Source organism: Falco punctatus, assembly GCF_963210335.1.
Source record: "Falco punctatus genome assembly, chromosome: 4".
Taxonomy (NCBI): domain Eukaryota; kingdom Metazoa; phylum Chordata; class Aves; order Falconiformes; family Falconidae; genus Falco; species Falco punctatus.
In genome coordinates this window covers 94,559,539-94,578,882 of record NC_137583.1, presented here as the reverse complement: position 1 = coordinate 94,578,882, position 19,344 = coordinate 94,559,539, and the positions used below count along the sequence as shown (strand labels likewise).

The window sequence follows — 19,344 nt, the reverse complement described above, 5'->3', positions numbered from 1 at the left end:
ACAGCACCTTGTATGACACAGTGCAAGTTACAAATATTTTGAGGTCCTAAAAATTTCTACTAGTTTTTCCTCATTCCTCACTTATCAGATTAAGATTTTATGATCATGTTTTTTCACAGACTTTCCTTTCCTCCCTTTACAGGGTACTACTATCTGACTTGCAGTACAAGGGACTGCCTTGGGCAAGCGGGGCAGGTGCTAGATAAGGTGGTGGTCCTAGCAGAAAACAAAATTAACCATTTGATGCTAATGCATCCCCTTCCACCACAGAGTTTTTCATCTCAAATTTCTCTCACTGATGGCACCTCTGATGTTCTTAAAAAAACAGGGTGGGTTTTTTTTTTCCCTAAAATACATGGTATTTCTATATTGACAGTACATATTTTATGTCCATTCTAACTGTCATTGCTTTTTTGTTCTCAAAATTATACTAAGAAATGCAGAAACTTTGTTGCACTTCCTAAACCAAATCCTTGGATTGCTAAGTTTCCACAGTTTATAAAGCAGGGCTCATACTCACATAAACTAGGATTCAAATTGACGTTGTTACACTTGCCTTTAGAGCTGGTATACCAATATTTCTGCCTACTTGGCAATCAATGGGTGATAAAGGGAAGTGGCATGTTATAATAGAGGGGTTTGATCCACATTTAAGAAGTTTTGCCTTTAGTGTCAGAAATATCCATATTGGTGAGCAGAGCTATTTAGGTAACTGAACCAAGTTAGGAGGCTTTGAAAATAAAATCTCACTGTCAGATAAGTCTCTGCAACTTTATTCTCCAAAACTTCCTTGTGCTTTAAGCCTGCTTAAGTTCACACAGCTTCTGCCTGCTAAATTACTGAACACATACTGTTCCTGTGCTGCTTTATGCATTTCTCTCTTCAGGGAGCCTGAAGAATTGTCAAGCCACCTCAAAAACATAATAAGTCATTCCTCATATAATTACAGATCCCACCATAATCCACATGGCAAGGCATCCACATTAAGGGTCTACAAAGCAATTTAATTCTAGCAGTATGATAATTTATAAGTGCTTGACTTTACGACTTATAAAATCAAGGGATCTTAAAGTCTGCTCTGAATGTTTTTGCTGCACACATCTGCAATCAAACTGGAAATTTGTGTATAAGAGCAGTATCTGCTCTCAGCATCACAGATTGTTTGAGGTCTGCAAGGACCTCTCAAGATCATCTAGTCTAACACCCATGCTTCAGCAGGGTGAGCTAGAGTAGGTTGCGCAGGATCATGTCCAGCGGGGCTTTGAATATCTCCACTGATGGAGATTCTACAACCTCTCTGGGCAGCCTGTGCCGGTGTTTTACTACCGTCAAAAAGTGGTTTGTGTTTGGTCACAGTTTTGTGTGTTGATTGCTGGTGTGGATTGCCTCATGCCCTGCCAGTGGGCACTGCTGAGAAGAGCCTGACTTCCTTGTCATTCCTTCCCATCAGGCGTTTATACACATTGGTAAAATCCCCCTGAGCTTTCCCTTCTCCAGGCTGAACAGTCCCAGCTTCTCAGCCTTTCCTCATAGGAGAGATGCTCCAGTGCCTTAATCATCTTGGTGACCCTTCACTGGACCTGCTCCAATATCTCCAATCTACTCTCAGGAAAAACAGGTTCCGTGAATGTAGAGAAATAGGAAACTTACACTGAGATCTATCCTGTGGTTATTACGAGTTTATCACTACTCTAAATGGTGATTTATTTGTTTGTTTAGGTTAGAATAGGAGGATCAGGTTGTTCCAAAGGGAGTATTAAGCTCAGCTGCCATGTCTTCCAAGTTAGAATTAAAAGCACAGCATTTATAAACATAGGGAAACTCAGCATTTAGTGTGAAAATTTCTTGCCTTTTGAAAGATTTTCAGTGTTGTATTGTAACAAGTGAGCTCAACTTTCTCAGCATGCATGTTTTCATTGCAAATATAATAAAGGTATGAACATAATAGGAAGTGAAAGCAGTCAACTATAATACTGCCAACAAATTGCTTCTGTGCTTTAGTGGGTAGTTAACACAGTTGTAAAATCAGAGCACTGCTTTCTTATGTGAATGTATTTAAGACAGAACCATGCTGAACTTTCTTTGTCTTCTGTGCTCGTCTGAGTGCTAGAAATAGAATTATAGAATGGTTTGGGTTGGAAGGGACCATAAAGATCATCTAGTTCCAACCCCCTGCCATGGTCAGGGACACCTTCCACTAGACCAGGTTGCTCCAAGCCCATCCAGTCTGGCCTTGAACACTGCCAGGGATGGGGCATCCACAGCTGCTCTGGGCAGCCAGCTCCAGTGCCTCACCAACCCCACAGTAAAGAACTTCTTCCTAATATCTAATCTAAAAATACCCTCCTTTTGTTTAAAGACATTACCCCTTGTCCGAACTCTATGGTCCCTTGTAAAAAGTCCCTCTCCAGCTTTCCTGTAGGCCCCCTTTAGGTACCAGAAGCTGCTATAAGGTCTCCCCAGAACTTTTATCTTCTCCAGGCTGAACAACCCCAACCCTCAGCCTGTCTTCGCAGGAGAGGTGCTCCAGCCCCCTGATCATCTTTGTGGCCCTCCTCTGGACTTGCCCCAGCAGGTCTGTGTCTTTATGTGGTGGCCCCAGAGCTGAACACAGCACTCCAGGTGAGGTCTCACAAGAGCAGAGTAGAAGAGGAGAATCACCTCCCTCAACCTGCTGGCTATGCTTCTTTGGATGCAGCCCAGGATAGGGTTGGCTTTCTGGGCTGCAAGCGCACATTGTTGGGCCATGTTGAACTTTTCATCCACCAGTACCCCCAAGTCCCTCTCCTCAGGGCTGCTCTCAATCCATTCTCCACCCAGCCTGTATTGATGCTGGGAGTTGCCCTGAACCAGGTGCAGGACCTTGCACTTGGCCTTGTAGAAGTTCATGAGGTTCACATGGGCCCACCTCTCAAGGTCCCTCTCGATGGCATCCCTTCCCTCCAGAATGTCAACTGCACCACTGAGCTTGATCTGAGTGATGGAGGCAGCTGTGCCTTGCTGGTGGCTTCTGACATTACTTACAGTGTAGAAGAGAGCGGTGCATGGAAACAGAACATGTGCAAGCTGTTTGGCATACCTAGAAGTAACTAAGGAAAGAGCTTGAAGCCTGAGCAAAGATGCTTTTTAGAAGGAGCAGTTTTAAAATTTTACAGGAAAGAATCAAATATGGGAAGCACTGTAAAACATTCATGTAGGAACTGCATGCAAGTAATATTAAAGAGAAATAGAATGCAGGTATTGGGTGCATTTCGGTATGGCGTAACTACCAGAGTTTTAAAAAGCAAAAGCAGCAATATGTCACCTTCTATTGTGTTTCCCAAGAATATGAACACATTAAAAAGAGCCTAAGTTAGCCTGGTTTAGCCTCAGTCTTTTTTACCTAGTACAATGATTTTTAGCTGCATGTGGTAATGAGGACAACCTGTTGCCACAGTAGGATGAGGTTATGTTTTTGATCTCAGAATGTCAGCTTTTGTCATTCTTTAGCAATTGCAGGGACTGAGGAAATACATCCCATTCAAAGCATACCTCAGATCACAGATACTTGTTTCTTGGTTGCAGCTGTAACAGAAACCCCTGAACATAAATACGAGGGGGAAAGGGTCCTTTTGCTTTCCTTTGTTTGGGAGCAAAAGAGGTAGAATTTCAACTTGGGACAGGAGGGAAGGTCAATATTTAATCTCATTTGGTGCTGTGTCTCCAGACTGAGAGGAGATGCTAAGATTTTGTATAGCTCCTCTGTAACTACTTCTAAATACATTAATCAGGCATAATGCCACACCATATTCAAACAGCAGTACCTTAGTGACTTGAGTAAACCTGGGCATGGGTGTGTGTTCATTTTGTTAATCAGGATGCATCTTGTCATGACGGCTAGAAAAGCACATGTACACAGACGAAGATCCCTTCTCTTTGTGGACTTTGTTCCCATTATCAACAGTGATAATGCACCTATCTCTGACTGCCTTTATGGATCAGGTTTAGCATTACACTGTCCTATCTTTCTTACACATGGGTGGATCACTCATGCTCACTTTAATCTTTTCTGAATAGAAACCATCACCTGCTAAGAGAGCAGGCTGTTTCCAGGGAACCCTGACTGTGCAGCGCTCAGCTCCTTAGAAGAAATGTGGGGTAAAAAGGTTGGAAGGAGCAGGCTCTGCTCTCGAGCCACCTGGCACAAACCTGCTGTGAGGAAATAGGATGTACCAGTTAGCAAGCACAGCCAGGCTTGTGGGTTTTGCCAGTACATATGCTTCTTTCTGTAGGGTATCCAGAACATGTAGCTTGTAGACAAAGCAGCTGCCACAGAATTTTCATCACACTGGGTAGCCCCAAGGAGTCCTGCTTTGTGCAGGGAGCTTACATAGCTATTGCACAGCCAAGTATTCATCCTTTCTGGACCATTATTCACAGCATCTTGAGCTACTGCAAGCTCAAGACTTTAAGTCCTAGCTTGTAGAATCATAAGGCTAAAGAGAAAAATCTTGGATTTCATTAGAATAAAATGTAATAGGCCCTGTAGTAGCTGGAAAATGTTGGAGAGTTTCATACCTATACCCAGAAGGCTCTGATGCCAAGAGGCAAAACCAATCTCCACCCTGCTATTGAATGGGAAACAAACAAACAAAAAGAAATTGGGATGCTTAAGGGTTGCCCGTGCTGTAGTTAGTTACCAGAAGTGCACTTTAATTTAGCTTTGCATAAGCACATTTGCTAGCGAAAATGAAAACATCAGAGTTAAGTTCAGCTGGCAGCATTCCTTTCCCAAAGCTGGAGCCTGCCTGCTTCCTGTGCCATGCCTGTCCCACACTCCCTTTCTAGTTCCCCAGTCTTTGGTACAGTGTTTCGTCCATTCTCATGTCAATCTTCCCACCTCTTTGAGAAAAGACTCTGAGAATCACATGTGCTCCATCCTTTCTCTCTCTTTCCTGCAGCTGCTGTAGGTCATTCTCATTCAGCTTCCTACGAGTCTGTTCACTGACTGAATCAAAAGCAGAATCAGGAAGTATGGAGGCATTTGCTAAAATTACATTTTTTTGCATCTTCCACTGAGGCACACAGTTACTCATGTTTTCAAAGGATTCTCACAAGCTTTTAAATCCCCCTGCTCTGATATCTTTTCTCACCTACAAGAGAGGATTTAGAGCCACAGCGGAGAAGTAACAGGACTATAGTGGAAAATTAACGCATCTCCTTCCTTACAGATCTCCTATGAGGATGTGGATCGCTTGAAAGGATTAGCTGTGATTGAGAACATGAGAGTACCGCACTTTTTGCAAGACCATGCCCGGTATATGGAGCACTTGGAAAAGATCATGGAAGTCAATGAACTGACTGATGAGGAGCTCCAGGATCTCATAAATTAACAGTATTAGCCCACCATTCACTTACTCTGTGAGGATGTAGAACTGGACTTTGCAGAGCTTGCAAAATGACTTATGAGGGGTGGGACAGGAGGGAAGGGTGGCCAGAATACGTGGAATTCAGAAAAAGCCCCTTTATGTTCTTTGTGCATTGTGATTGTATACTGATTATTTTTTTTAAGGGTTTGTGCATTTCTTAAAATTTGGCTTAGGAATTCCTTTGGAGTGATCTGTCCAATCATCTGCTCTGTTCTGTATGCTAGGTATAGTGCTTGACACTGTCTTTTGTAACATACTGCCTTTTCTCACCCAGGTTTAGAGGTGGAGGAAGAAAGGAGAAAGAGGAGAAATTCCCCCTTAGTTCACTTGTGTTTGCCCTGTCTTTGGTCATAGGTTTCACGGTTCAGAGCAATAGAACTGCTGTAGATTATGCTGCATCACTGTCTGTGTAACTTGTTCCTGTTTGTTCATCATTGCGATGAAAAAAGAAAGTTTTAAAACACAGGGCACAGAAGCAGGTCTTTGTGCCATAGGGTCAGAGCTCTGTAACGTTATAAAATGTTTTGTTGTTGTTTTCTTTTTTACTGGGAGACTTAACATTTAAAAAAAAATAGTATTGCTGTTTTAATGACTGTCAAAGTTATCTCCCTTTATCCCCTCAAAAAGTTACACTGTTCTACATCTTTATCTGTAAAGTATATATTTCAGGAAGCTGAATTCTGGGAAGGGTCTCCCTCCTTTGAGAACAAGCATAGCATGTCTAGGAAGTACCAACACGGCAGCGTTTTGGAAGAAGGATCAGGCAGAACTGTGATTTCATGACTTATGTGTTTTAAATAAATTCAGGAACACAGGGACATGATTCAGCACAGCAGGCAACACCCACTTCTCTGGGTCACCTGAGCCTACTTTTAAGTCAACTTTTCAAGCAGTACCTCCATGCTACAGCAAGCAAGATCTTGAAGAGCTCACTGAAGAAACAAGATGTGAGTAGGGGGAAAAGACTACTCACAAGTGCCCTATTCCTGCATTCCAGGAGATGTGCTGCACTGCTCTGAAGCGACCTTACCTCTGTTATAACTGCTGGTGCTAGATCCAGAAGCAAGAAGAGAAAGCACCTTACTGCAAGGCACGGCTAGCCGCGTCATAAACAGCTTAGATGGTGTGGGAGGACTTACTACATAAACTGCATATTCTGATTCCAGACTATTATGGAATTACCTAGGCAAATTGAGTTTTGCACCTATAAGTATTCTGACCAAGGGTTTTGTTTTAGTAGAAAACATTTTACCAGGGCTCCTCTAAACTCCTGGGAAGCAGCTATGGTAGGAGAGGCTGGGCAGAAACTAGTGAGAGCCTTGGCCAGGGTAACAAGCCTAGTATTGGGTAAGGGGACTAGAGGGAGCCAAGGTTTCCTCCACACCACATCTGCGTGGACTTGAGCCCTGGTATCCCTCCCTCCCCACTTATCCTGTTCTTTAATGAAATGAATGGAATAACCTCCCACCTTATTTTACACCCAGGGCGTTACCAAACATGACGGCAAAGTCTTGAGCACACATTTTCTGATCTATAAGAAAATCTGTGAGGAAAAGCTCTCAGCTGGTTAAGAGGTCTGAAGGTTTTTGGATAACCCCATAAAAGCAGCTGCCTTTCAGATAGTACTGCAGGTGCATTTGCAGCAGCTTTCTGGCTGAGTACTTAAAAAAAAAGTGCACAACAAGCATAAATTTACTAAATTTGGTTACATTCAAGGCAGGGACCTGCAGCAGCCTTAATTTTGGATTGCCAGTATTGTTCAGGAGCTGAAAGCGATTCAGCCTCTGTATGCTGAAATAAAAGCCCTTTTTCTCGCCTGTCCCCCTTCAGGCTGGCTAGTTTGAACACTGGTGACTTTGCCTGCCCAGCTTTGGTTTTTGCGTTAGAGCTGCTCCGAGCAGCCACGGTGTTCCAGCAGCCCGACAGGAACCATTTGTAGTCACATACTCACGTGCTCCAGGGTTTGGCTCCTTTGCCAGAAGCAGCAAGAAAATCACACGTGGCTGAGGGTGAGTCAAAGACTGCAGTCAAAAGCTGGCTTCGGAGGAGTTGGGCAGAGATCATTTGGGCTACACCACGGAAGAATCTGGCTTACTTTGCTGACCAAGGGGCACGCAAAAGGGCCAGTCCTTTACGAAAGGGACAATTTTGAACTGATCTTTTTCTTACAGTAGAGACCCCTGCCTTCCTCCAGTGACTTCTATGTAAGCAAAGTGCTTTTCCTTGTCCCCCAGTAATAAAGTCTTATAATCTAAGTGTACATGCAGAATGTGTCCTTGAAATCAGGAGGCTGTGCTCGTCACCCTGCTTTGCCACAAAAGGCCATGCTTACAGCCCCTCGTCCAACAGCCAGTTGACTCTTACCATTTTGTAGCCCTATGTACTGCTACAGGCCTTTTTACTTTACTTGAAGACCCGCGTCCCATTTTCTTCAAAGCAGTAGGTGCCATTAAACTTCTGACCTTCGTTGTTCTAGAAACAGATTTGCCTTGTGTAAGGTTGGAGTCTGGAAGTGCTCACTGTCAAGTAATACAGTAGCAATTGATGAAGCTGTCAGCTTCTGTTCTCAGCACCACCTTTGTCCCTTCTCCTTTGTAAAAAGTGTTTCAAATTTTGAAGCGTAGCTTTTGTAAATTTTCCCAATTTGTTCCCCCCCTGTGAAGAGGCTGGTTACTAATTCATGATACTGAAGTTCTGTAATAAAGCGTATGGACAGCAGCGCACGTGAGCTGATGTCACTGCTAGTTTCACGATGTCAATGATGCGATGACAGCCTTTCCTAGCAGTCTGGCTTAGTTGCTTTGCTGTATATCCAAGTCTTACTACTTCTACATTATTCCTATAGAGAAACCTGGTTAACATTGGAAAAGCCTCCCTGTTTCACCAGACAAGTTTTAAAAGGCATTTTATACAACTTTTACAAATAAAAGTAAATCAAAGAGTGGCAGAGACGAGTACTGAAGTGTTACATCATGTTGCATGAGAGTGTTAACGTCTCTTTTGATGGCATTGGCTCTATGGCTGGGCAGACATCACAAGCTGTGCATGGAAGAGGTGACTTTCTGATGCAGTTTTGAAAAACATCGCTCGGGGTTGGAGTCATGAAGGATCTGTTGAAGGCTTACATTGGGTGAAACTCCCTCTGCTCGGTCAGAAGGCCTGGCTGCTCATGAGAAAACTACACACCCTCCCTTCTTCCAGGATATGGTCTGAGGCATCATTGGAGCCACTTTGCTGCAATGGGTATCTCAGCACCATCCATGTGGTAAAAAGCAACTGCAAATGTTCTACTTTAACATTTTGGTCCACCCCCTGCCTCCCCCTGCTGATTCATTTCAGGGTTTCTTGTCCCCTCTCATTATAAAATATGCTTGCTTATCTCCAGGGAGTCCTCTCATCTCCTTATGGTTCAGCTCCCTCACGTATAAGGATAACATTTAAGAATTGTGGGTTCTTTTTAATGGAAATACTTTAAAAGTCATTAGCTGATGTGCCTTGCCAGACAGTTTATTATTGCATTACATTCCCCCTCGCTTGCTAGCTAGTTCAGAAAACTCAGCCTGAAATCTCCCCCCTCTTCAGGCTCCTGAATCACCACAGTTCTCCCTTGCCCAGTGCATCCCAGTTACACTTTCCACAGCATCAGCAGCATGAAACATAATGCTTGAGCTGTGCTGGGCAGGTATATTTCAGTACTGACTAAATACCACGTTTGTTGCAGGTGATCTGTGGGACTACTGCAATTCTGAGATCTTTTCCAGCACTTGAGTGCCAGGCTCATGAGGCTAGATGCCCTGCAAGCAGCTTCAGGAGCAACTTGGTCACCGAGGGTCTCAGTGGGGCCCTGCCTGCCTGGTGAGGAGGGAAAGCTGGAAATCATATATGCTGGAAACCAGGATGGAAGTCTGACAGCGCATGAGTCAGTGTAGATGTTGAGAGAAGCACTGGCTAAGCCAAGAGAAAAGCAAAAGAAAACAGCTAGAACAATTTTTTTCTCTTAAGGAGGTGTTCATGTAGAAGTGTCTTAGTAGTTTTCATAATATATTAACACCAAATTAAGAAGTTCTTTGATTTCTTTTCAGTTTGCAGTTTAAAATGAGATTGTGTGTCTTTAATATAAAGAGGGCAGAATCTATTTTGGTTTTGTTGAATGATTATGGACTTCGAACAACTGGAAGTCTATATTAGGTTAAATCTGGAAAATCTGGATATTGCATTTTAAACCCATTCATATACATTGATTCAATAATAAAAAAGATGACACCACAATTACCTTTCAAGGCACAGCCACACCCTTCCCATTAAAAAATTGGCTATATTCATTTTTTATGGTGCTGCTGAAATATTCTGTATCTTCCCCAGTCGTGTGGTGCCTCTGAGACACTTGGAAGCTTCTTTTCCTTAAGTGTCTGTGGACACGCAGGGCAAAGTACAGCATTATTTCAGCTCTTGAGATAACTTCACCCTTGGTTTCTTCATTACAACTACTCTGGCCACTGTATGAAGCAGGAAAGAACATGGATGGAGACCACACAGTCAAGGCTCACGTGAATGAGCAGGACTGAGTTGGACAGACATGGTTTGGGAGAGGAAAAAGTTGCTAAGAAAATTTGGTGGTGGGAGAAATGTGGCTGGTGATGTAGGAGTGGCTAGCTCCAGGCCACGGTGCTCCTCTGGCTCCACAGGGTCAGAACGGTGCGGACACCTACCCAAAGGGACCCTCTCCGCTGGCCTGGGCGATGCTGTGGGGCTTTGGAGGAGAAACAGAGGGCACACGCCAGCACCAGCCCCCTGCACAGCTGCCCTGACACAGCAGAGTTGGGATCATGTTCAGCCCCTGTCCCAGCAGAGCCCTGAAAACTGCGCTTGGAGGGTCTCACATACATCCACCAGGGCCTGGTTTCCATCTCACACCACACCCCAAGCGAATCCTGGTCAGGCTGTCTCCTCCAGCTTATTTGCTTATTTCTCCTGCTTGGATTTTGCCCTGGTCTCTAGTACTTATCCTTCAGGCTGTGTTTATTTCATTCCAGTCCTTCACCTTCCTTTTTAACTCAAGAATGCATTCGCTACAGCATCATCCATCTCTGAGCCTAGGAAGTCAGTCAATTCACTCCCACCCACCAGAAAAATCCATACGTGATCTATGAGTCAACCTCTTCTCCTTCCTCTCCACCCAGTAATATTTTAAAGCTGAGGTCCCCTGTATTTTTGATCTTCCTTTACAGCTTGCAGAAAAGAAGCTATTCCAGGTTTGGGCAAGATTTGTCACCAGACACACATAACCATGTGGAGAAGCCTCCAGGCATGAGTCACTTCTCCATCTGCTCTCCCATCTCCATCCTCCCTCCTTTCCCAGCCCCTCTCTGCCCCACACTCCTCCAGCTCCCAGTGTCCTTGCTCAGGCATTTCTCCACCCTTCTCCTTAGGGCCCTCCATGCTGCGGCGATACCCTAGATGTGCACCACTTTGGGGAGCCCCCCACCATTCCTGCCCGTCTGTTGGCATGCTGCCGCTATCCCCCTGCTGCCGGTGCATTCGCAATCTCTCACACATTCCTCCCCACCCCTCACCCTGACTCTTTGAGGCTCCTTGACAGTCCCAAGAGCAAAAGAAATCTTCCTTCTGTTCTGAAGTTAAAACATGGTTAAGTGTCGCTCTGGTCACACCTTCCCCATCCAGAGCCCTGCCTGTTGCATCGGTACCTTCCTACTGCAGACAGAACGGGGCAACGGCAGGTCCCCAGCCCGGTGGGACAGGCTTATTTCTAAGCACAAAGCAAAGCACAGTGCTACAAGCAGACGCACTACTCTCTCTGTTGCAGAAGTAACAGACAGGGAAAAGCACGGCATGTATCAGCTGACTAGTATTGCCACCCTGCAGGTCACCACATAGACCTCCGTACGTGCTCCCAGGTGCAGCACAGAAGGCAGGCAGGAGACCTAGCGCCTCCTCCTCCGGCACCTTACTGAGCATCTGGGGAAGCATCACGTGCAAAGAGTAGCATGACCACAAAATTACTAGGAAAATGAATAACAGAATCAGGTTAAGGTTCCCCTAAACGAGAGTACACAGGAGTACCAAGGTGCCCAGCCAGGCACACGCTGCGAGCAATCTCCGCGGGAGCACGCCGGCAACCTGGCGCAGTACGACAAGCGGGGGCATGAGCAACCACCCAGCTGCGAGGCAGCCCCTCTTGTCTGCCAGCGTGCCAAGGGATGAAGGAGGTCTGAAGGGGTGGTCTGGAGAACAAAGAGCCTCCTTGAAGGCAGCTCCCTCAAGGCTGGTGGGAAAGTGCTCCGAGAGCTCAGTGCTGGAGCTTCTCGTGTTGTCTCTTCACACAGGTTTGAGCAATATTGCAATTCAGGTCTGTGCACATTCCATTTTATTTTCTTTTTAAACAAGGCCAGTGCTTTCACGCAGCTCATAAAGAGACACCTTTGGACATCCCTTGGGCTGGGAACATCTCATCAGGCAGGGTTATGAGATGGCCAGAAGGACAGGTCATCAAAGGGTCACCTAGATACATATTTCCTAAGCATATGTGTAACCTGTGGGTACTCTGGAGTAAATCCTTTTAGCTACTTTGATTCTATGCAGGAGCTTTTTTACTTGCAGGTACGGAGGTAAGAACGACTTAAGACTTCAAAACCTAAAAACCTAAACAAACAAAAATCTTACCTTCCGTTATAACCTGATGAGAAAAGGGTTTGCCTAAACATGCACGTGTTTTTATATTATATACCATCCGATATACATATCCTTGTGGCATCTCACAAGAGGCACCTCCCTGCAGCGTTGCAGCCTCCTGACATTACAGCCAAAGCAGTAACCAGCGGCAGCCGACACGTTGCTGGGAGTGGAGAAAGGTTTGTACCAACACCTCTGTGAGGGTACCGGCCATGGCCTCCTCCAAGGTGTGTTCTCAGCCGCTCCAAAGCCATACGCTGTTCAGCCTCATTATCTCCTGAGGCGTTTTAAGGGGAGGGAGGAAACAACCCAAACGCATGTGAAGGAGCTGAGGAGCCGGGCAGTGACACAGGCTGGGTAAGGAGCCAAGGGCTCCGTCTGCACTTGCAGTCACGTCCTGCTCTGCAGAACGTGGGGCACAGCCCAGAACTGCCGAGAGGTGACAGGGAGAGCTGTGCAGCCTGCTGGCAAGGGACTTCAGTCATGCCCCGAGAGCAGCGCATTCACAGAGCCACTGCTGCATCTCTCCTGAGGATGAGGAAAGCTGTTGCAGGCTACACTTACCGTGACAGCCTGGCTTCACAGTCAATGTGACTTCTTGCACAACAGACAACTTTGCCTTTTGCTTCAGAAAAACAAATGAACACAAGCCTCCTAAGAATTTTTTCCCCGTTTAGAAACTCTGTATGAAAGCGTGAAATCCAGGAAGTCAAAGGCCAGGAAATACCTTGCGTGGCTTTGCCTTGCTTCCTACAGCTAAGGAAAAGCTCATAACCTAAATATGGGACATTTCCAGGCAATTTCTGAGTGCTTGAATTTATGACCTCAAGTGCCGCCAGGGAACAGCAGCTGCTGCCCCAGGAGCTCTGCTTCCCATTGTGTCCGGCACCTGCCCATGGCCAGCATGCTCCTTTCAGACACCAGTTTTAAAACCAAAAATCAAATAATTCTCAAGAAAAGGCGTTTAGATATCGAGGAAAACCTTGAAATCCTCTGGGCTGACCCTTTTATGTCCTTTTCTAGGAACACTGAGCACTGATTCCCACAAGGGCTCAAGAGTGCCAAGACCAAGGCTGGTTATTTTTTGTGATCAAACTTCCACCCCTGCTGCACCAGGATTCATTCAACATGCTGCTGCCACAACCTGGGTCCTGGAAATTCAGTTAAATTCAGGAGTTATTTCACTATGTCTGCTCCTCAGAGGTTCTTAGCAGCTCTCCAAATTATTCCTCCTGTATTGCAACTCCTTTGTTTAGATGGTTTGCACCACTGCTTCATGCAACACCATGGCAAAGCCAAATAAATCCTCCTGAAAAGCCCACAGGACAAAGCAGAGGCTTCGCCCTAAAGCAAGCAGATCGGACCAAATATGAAAGGAGACTAATTTGTCTGTGCATATTTTAAAAGCCTTCACAATGAGAGGAGACCAAACACCAGGCGTGCCCCCCTCAGCCTCAGTGAGCTTTAAGCTTTTATTCCAGCAGGTGCTAAAAGGTAGAAACTCAACTTGAAAATCCCACCATGCCTCACCAGGAGCCACCTCTCCTCTCGGAGGTTACCAGTGGGAGAACAGAGCTGTCCTGTAGAAGCCACCACTGCAGGGTCTCGCCAGCCACAGCCACCACAGGGACCATGGGCTGTACACCAGCTGTCACCATGTCACCTGGCCAGGGGAGATCTGAGGCTGGCACGTGTCAGGAGGAGGTAAGAGGCAGTGCTTTGTTGTAAGAAAGCAGCCAGACTCCACGCACGTGAGCAGAGAACTCCACCACCCTTTGCCATGCACAGGTAAGCCAAGTTGCCTCCCAGAAGTGACCACCTGGACCAAATCAGTCTGTAGCCATTGGTGACATTATTTGTGAAGCAGAGCCCAGCCTCACAAAATTTGGGCTCCTGAGAGTATCCCAAAATATGCAAGGCACAGAGCCTGTATCAGGCATTTTGCAAGAAAGACTCACTGTTTCTGTGCTGTTTCCATTGTTTCTGCCTCCCTTGATGCTCCCAGGACAATAGAGCCACAGGCAGCTGGGCTAGACTAGCTTCTATTACAGGTGTCTTCAAATAAAATTGCTATACGGGTTTTCTCCTGCAGTCCCAGGGGGAAGCCAGCCACCACTTCAGCTTCTGAACCACCGTAACATGACAAATGCTCTTGGGATCTCCAAAAATCCATCACACTCACAAGTACCTTATCATTCTCCAAGGATGGATACCACACGCAAAAAGCAAAGCAAGCTTTTTAAAACCAGTGAAGTCATCAAGATGGTCAGACGCTGCTGATTGTAACCAGGCACGTACCTTGTACTGATGCTCCATGCAAGGCAGAGCTCCACCTGTAGGTATCAAACTCCTCTTTCCTCCTCCTTCTGACCCTGTAGGGCCCATCTTATTCCAAGGCATCTTTCTACTCACCAGATAATCACCTCTCCAGGCTACAGACCAGCCTCATTAATCTTTGCTACACTCACACCTGACTCACAGGAGGGGCTCAGCTCCTTTCCCCACTGGCAGCCCATGCTAACAGGCAACTCATCAGCCAAAGCAAGGGCCCCTCCTGCAACTGCGAATGCTGCTGCATGCAACCCACCACCCACGCAGGAGACCGCAGGTGCTTCTCTAGGCTTTGGTGCCTCTGCATTTGTTTACATCTGCAGCAGACTAAATGGGATCTGGCCCTTCTGAGTTTTATTTCTAGAGCTATAAAGTCATTTCAGCCTCCAAACATATTTATTATGGGTAGGGAAACACTACCAAACACTGGATGGTACAAGAGAGTGAGTGTGTTCTTGGGAATTTCATTGTTGCTCACATCATGTGATATTCATTTGACTGAGGCAACTCTATTGCACCCTCACCTATTTTTTGCAGTGGTTCAGTGAGAGTTTCTTGGGGGATCTGGTGCTGCTCAGATTAAGCAAGGGGCAGAAAAATTGTGCATGGTGGAAAAGGACAAAGCAGCAAGAATATGGAATGAAAGCTGGAGCCAAGCTCTACCACTGGTTTCTTTAATGACAGGGACAAATGCCTGCACATCCCATTTTCAACGGAGAGTGCTAAGCAAGTAAAGATACATTATCGGTCTGATGCTCTGAACTGTTAGTCATTCACTTAACCTCTTGAAATGTCAATGAAACCTCCCTCAGTCTGAGTCACACCCAGGCTACTCCACCTTCCTCCAGGTTTGTTTTTTGTGTATAAGAAAAGCTGTCTGAAGTATTCAGCTGTGTGTGTTTGCATGTGATTTTATTCATTTATTCATCTACCCGAAATGAGATACTACTTCAGAAAGTAAAATAATGAAAATTTTACAAGAATAGGACACTTTTTTGCTCTAAACCCCTCAGTTATCACATCTCCTATCACATCACAGTTATCATTCTCAGGAGTAGTTTTCCCTTTGTTGCCCAATGAGTCATGCCAGAGAGCTTTCCTTTCCGCTCAGCAGCAGAATGTGTGGCCATCTGCAGCCCAGAGCAGAAGGTGCCAGGCTAGCAGGCAGCTCAGCACCTTTCACAGTCAACTGATTTCTTCTGCAGATGCTGAATTGCTTTTTCCAGTCCTTATATGTTCCTCTTCTAGGTCTCTGTTCATTAGTTGCTACTTGAAAACATTTTATGTAGGTGGCAAATCTAATGCTCCATCCCTGGCACTGTCTGCCTAAAGTCCTCCCTGCCCAGGACACACAGAGAAACAAACCTCCTCAGAAGCAGACCCCATCCCTGCCATATGCACGCTGTAGTCAGACTCCCTGTTGCGGTGCCTGGACCAGGCTTATGCAGCAATGAAGCTCAGGAAAATGATGCATAGCTGCCTGGTCTTCCAGAGGGAGACACTGAAAACCCTTAAAAAAAAAAATCAATGGGCAGAGGCTGGTGCAACTCATGCACGAGCCTTTGCAGTGATCACAGGAATGTGGTCTCTCCTATACGCTTCCCACCGATGTATGACCTATTTCTCCTTGATGCAGAGCCCTGCTCAGAACACCAGCTCCTCAGCAAAGACTCAGGGCTGCATCTCCTCTCTGATGCCGGCTGCAGGCTCAGAGGGCAAGGGCTTTCCCTGTGAGATCCCCAACAGGGAGCAAAGCAAAGGGCACCGGAGAAGTGGATTAGGTTCTGCAGAAAGACCAGTCAGTGGTTTCCTATCTCCTGAAGGCTGGCGTGCAGGGAAAAACCAACACTGAATGCTGCACGCCAAACAAAACGTCAAAGCTGAGCTGCAGGAAGCCTTTCTGGGGCAAAATGCACCCTGCTGGGAACATGGGGAGAGAGGCAGGGAAGGACAAGAGGCAGCCACGTCCACATGGGGCTGTGGAGGAACAGAGCTTCTCCAGGCTGAGCCGCAGGGACCACTCAGGCCTCTTTTCAGGTCACGTAGGGACCAGCTCCAGCAGCTTTTGCAAGTGCTGAACAGCATTTGCAACTTGTCAAGAATTCCCATGGTCTCTCTCTTTCTGGGGCCTCTCTTATTCCCTCGGTTTACAAGGAGGCAAAGGAAAATAACCGTGACTCCCCCTCACCCCCACAGCAAAGCCCTGCTCAGTTGCGGTTTTGGCAAAGATCCCATACAGTATTAAAAGTACACTTTATTTTCTGTACAATTCTCATCCACATCACCAGGCATGGAAATGGCCACTGTGTCCCCAGCAAAAGTTGCAGATTGCTCCACTGCCATGAGACGCTCCACAACTGTCCAGGAGGAACACAAAGCCCCCCAAATTCAAGTGCTGCTGCTTCCTATGTGTGGGGAGGAGAGCGGGAAGGAGGGAGAGGGCCGTCCTGCCCCGCCGCTGAGCCGCCAGCGAGCAGAGCCTCCAACTGCGCCCTGGGGAGCAGAAGAGGCATCCCCAAGCTCACATCATCGTTCATGCTTAGCGTGGGAGTCGTTGCGTTCTACCGTCACCCCATTCCCATTCCGTGTCACCTCCTTCCTGTTCCAGTCTTTTTCCAGGTAAAATTCAGCCAGCACGGGGCAGTGGTCCGAAGCCACCCCACCCCAGGACCAGTTATCAGGGATCCACGGGTTTGTAAGACCTTCTCGCACAACAGCCCAGTGGCCTGCACGGAAAAGAATCACAGAGATAAAGGTAAGTAACGTCACCCGAATTTGACATGCACCACTAACCTAGGCAACGGTTATGTGATCTCGTTAAAAAGCAGCTCTACCTGTGAAAACCTTTTTCAAGCTCCGACTGATCCAGATGTTATCCAGCGACTTGGACCCTTGTGGGTTCTTTGTGCTGATGTTGGTGAAGGTGCTGGAAGGGACCAGGTGATGGAACTTCTCCTTCCTCAGGATGTCGTGGTCACTGCTGTCTGGGGCCTGGTTAAAATCTCCAAGGATGATTACGTCTTTTTCTCCTAGAAAACAGGAAAAGTAGAAATGGATGGGAGGAATGGACATCCACCCATCGCTTAAGTACAAGTGGGAGTGAGGATAAATGGGAGGAGGAAAAATAGAAATACTGAGTAGCAAAGCTGTCTTTACTCTGAACGCCTGGAAGAAATGCTCTTTAAAGGCTTTTTCACCGGCTGTTTACTCATGGCCTTTCTCCTCATGACAATGAAAAAGAGCCACTATGCATTTCATGCTTGTTTTTAAATATTATCTCATTTATATTGGCCTCCTTTGCTTGCTATTCACTGATAGCAACAAACTCAAAGACCAGCAGTTCTGGTCTTAGAGGTTTTTTAGAAATCTGTGATTGTAAGCTTACTTTTTTCTTTTTCTGGAAGAAACACATGAGCTTTAACTTGTCCTAACATTGTCTTTCTGTAGATTTCCTTTAAGTCAAGGACACTTTAGTGAGGATCCCAGGAAGACACAGCCTTAAGCTGGCATAGACCAGAGTCCCAAAAGTGCAGTGCTTATTCTAACCTTCTGCATGTAAGACATCCCAAAGAACAAGCCTGTGGAGCAGCCTGCAAGCCTGACGGCAGAAGGTGAATTCACAAACCACACGGACACTCCCCGACTACAGCAGCTTTCCTTTGCCTGGCCAGCTGAAGGGATACTGCTGAACTTGGGATGTCTTAGATTTTGTCTAAGGCTGAATTTAAAAAAAAAAAAAAAAAAAAAAAAGAAAAAGAAGGGAATGAATTGAAATGCTCACCGAACAATCCTACCTTCATGTGAATAGAGAATTACCTCGGTTACATCTTCCTTCCAACCCTAATGAAGTGAGAAAAGAAACTCTGGACCCTAATTTCATATCCACAACATGTGCTCTCCTAGCTCCACAGCTGCAGATGGAGACATCCCAGCTGTGCACTGGGGAACGAGGACAATGCACATGTCCCAGTGCTCATCTCAAACCACTGCCAGATTTTTCATCAAACAAAACAAACTCCAGAACGTTGATAGCTGAACGGAGACGTTGCTGCGTTACACCTTGGTACTGGAGGAGGAGGATGTTAAAAGGAGGCACAAATGCACCAAAAGCTATCCCAAAACCGACTTCAGGGTAGCAATCAGAGTCTGGAAGCTTTTTCCTTCCCGGGACTGAGGTGTGGGAGGAGATGGGGTGGGCTGACAGATTGCTTTACCATACCTAGTGCTCACCGATAAACCTCCTCGTTTTGTGCTGCTGCTGCAGAAATAGCTAGCCAGGAGAGGGAGCGCAAGTTCAACAGCAAAATCTGTTCCACTCCTGTCTCGCACTGCATGAAAGATGATTTGGGAAAGGGCAGGAGAGCAGCGTGACTGATAGTGTATGACTTACAAAAACAAATACTTCAAAGCATACTGCTTATTAAGATGCAAAGAGGCGATGAAAAAATAGTGAAACTGTGGTTTCTCTACCCTTTGCAATTCACAGATCATATTGTAAATGACATGAGGTTTAAATATTAGTCTATAAAGTGTTCCTGACAGTGGCCTTCCCACCTTTAAAAAGAAGCAAAAAAACCCAGATCTGAACCTGAGCTATTTTAAGCTCCATCAGAACCCAAAAGAAAACTCAGCGCTTGCCTAATAAGACAATAGTTAGTGCTTGCTGGGAGCTGGTGGTTTCGCACACATCTCATTGCAAAATCCCAAGATCTCTTGTTTGCCAGGACCAGGAAGCCTGAAACGTGACCTCACCAGCTTGGACCTTCAGGACTAATGCTTGTGTAATAGCCCAGGCAGCACTTGGCTTCTTCCATGCTTTCAGTTCAGCCGGAGTAAGTGAGGAAAGGCCATTACAGAAACCTCTGGAGCACATCCTTGGGGTGCAGTGCTTGTGAATGACACAGAGGCAAGGATC

The 19,344-nt window shown here is 46.1% G+C and overlaps 2 protein-coding genes across 3 annotated transcripts in view; one reads left to right on the top strand and one right to left on the bottom strand.

Annotated features, from left to right (window-relative positions):
• Positions 1 to 8,362, top strand: part of MATCAP2 (microtubule associated tyrosine carboxypeptidase 2) — a 40,748-nt gene extending 32,386 nt beyond the window's left edge. Inside the window, exon 7 of the mRNA XM_080383331.1 lies at positions 5,211 to 8,362. Coding sequence (XP_080239457.1) covers positions 5,211 to 5,372 — 162 coding nt within the window. The 3' untranslated portion in view covers positions 5,373 to 8,362. The remainder of the gene's footprint in view (positions 1 to 5,210) is intronic.
• Positions 8,363 to 16,663: 8,301 nt separating this feature from the next.
• The window catches only part of EEPD1 (endonuclease/exonuclease/phosphatase family domain containing 1), a 63,471-nt gene continuing 60,790 nt past the window's right edge, over positions 16,664 to 19,344 (bottom strand). For both annotated transcript variants that reach the window (XM_080383327.1, XM_080383326.1), the window contains 2 exons: positions 17,264 to 17,458; positions 16,664 to 17,155 (listed from right to left, as the gene is read on the bottom strand). In XM_080383327.1, coding sequence (XP_080239453.1) covers positions 16,956 to 17,155; positions 17,264 to 17,458 — 395 coding nt within the window. In that variant the 3' untranslated portion in view covers positions 16,664 to 16,955. The remainder of the gene's footprint in view (positions 17,156 to 17,263; positions 17,459 to 19,344) is intronic.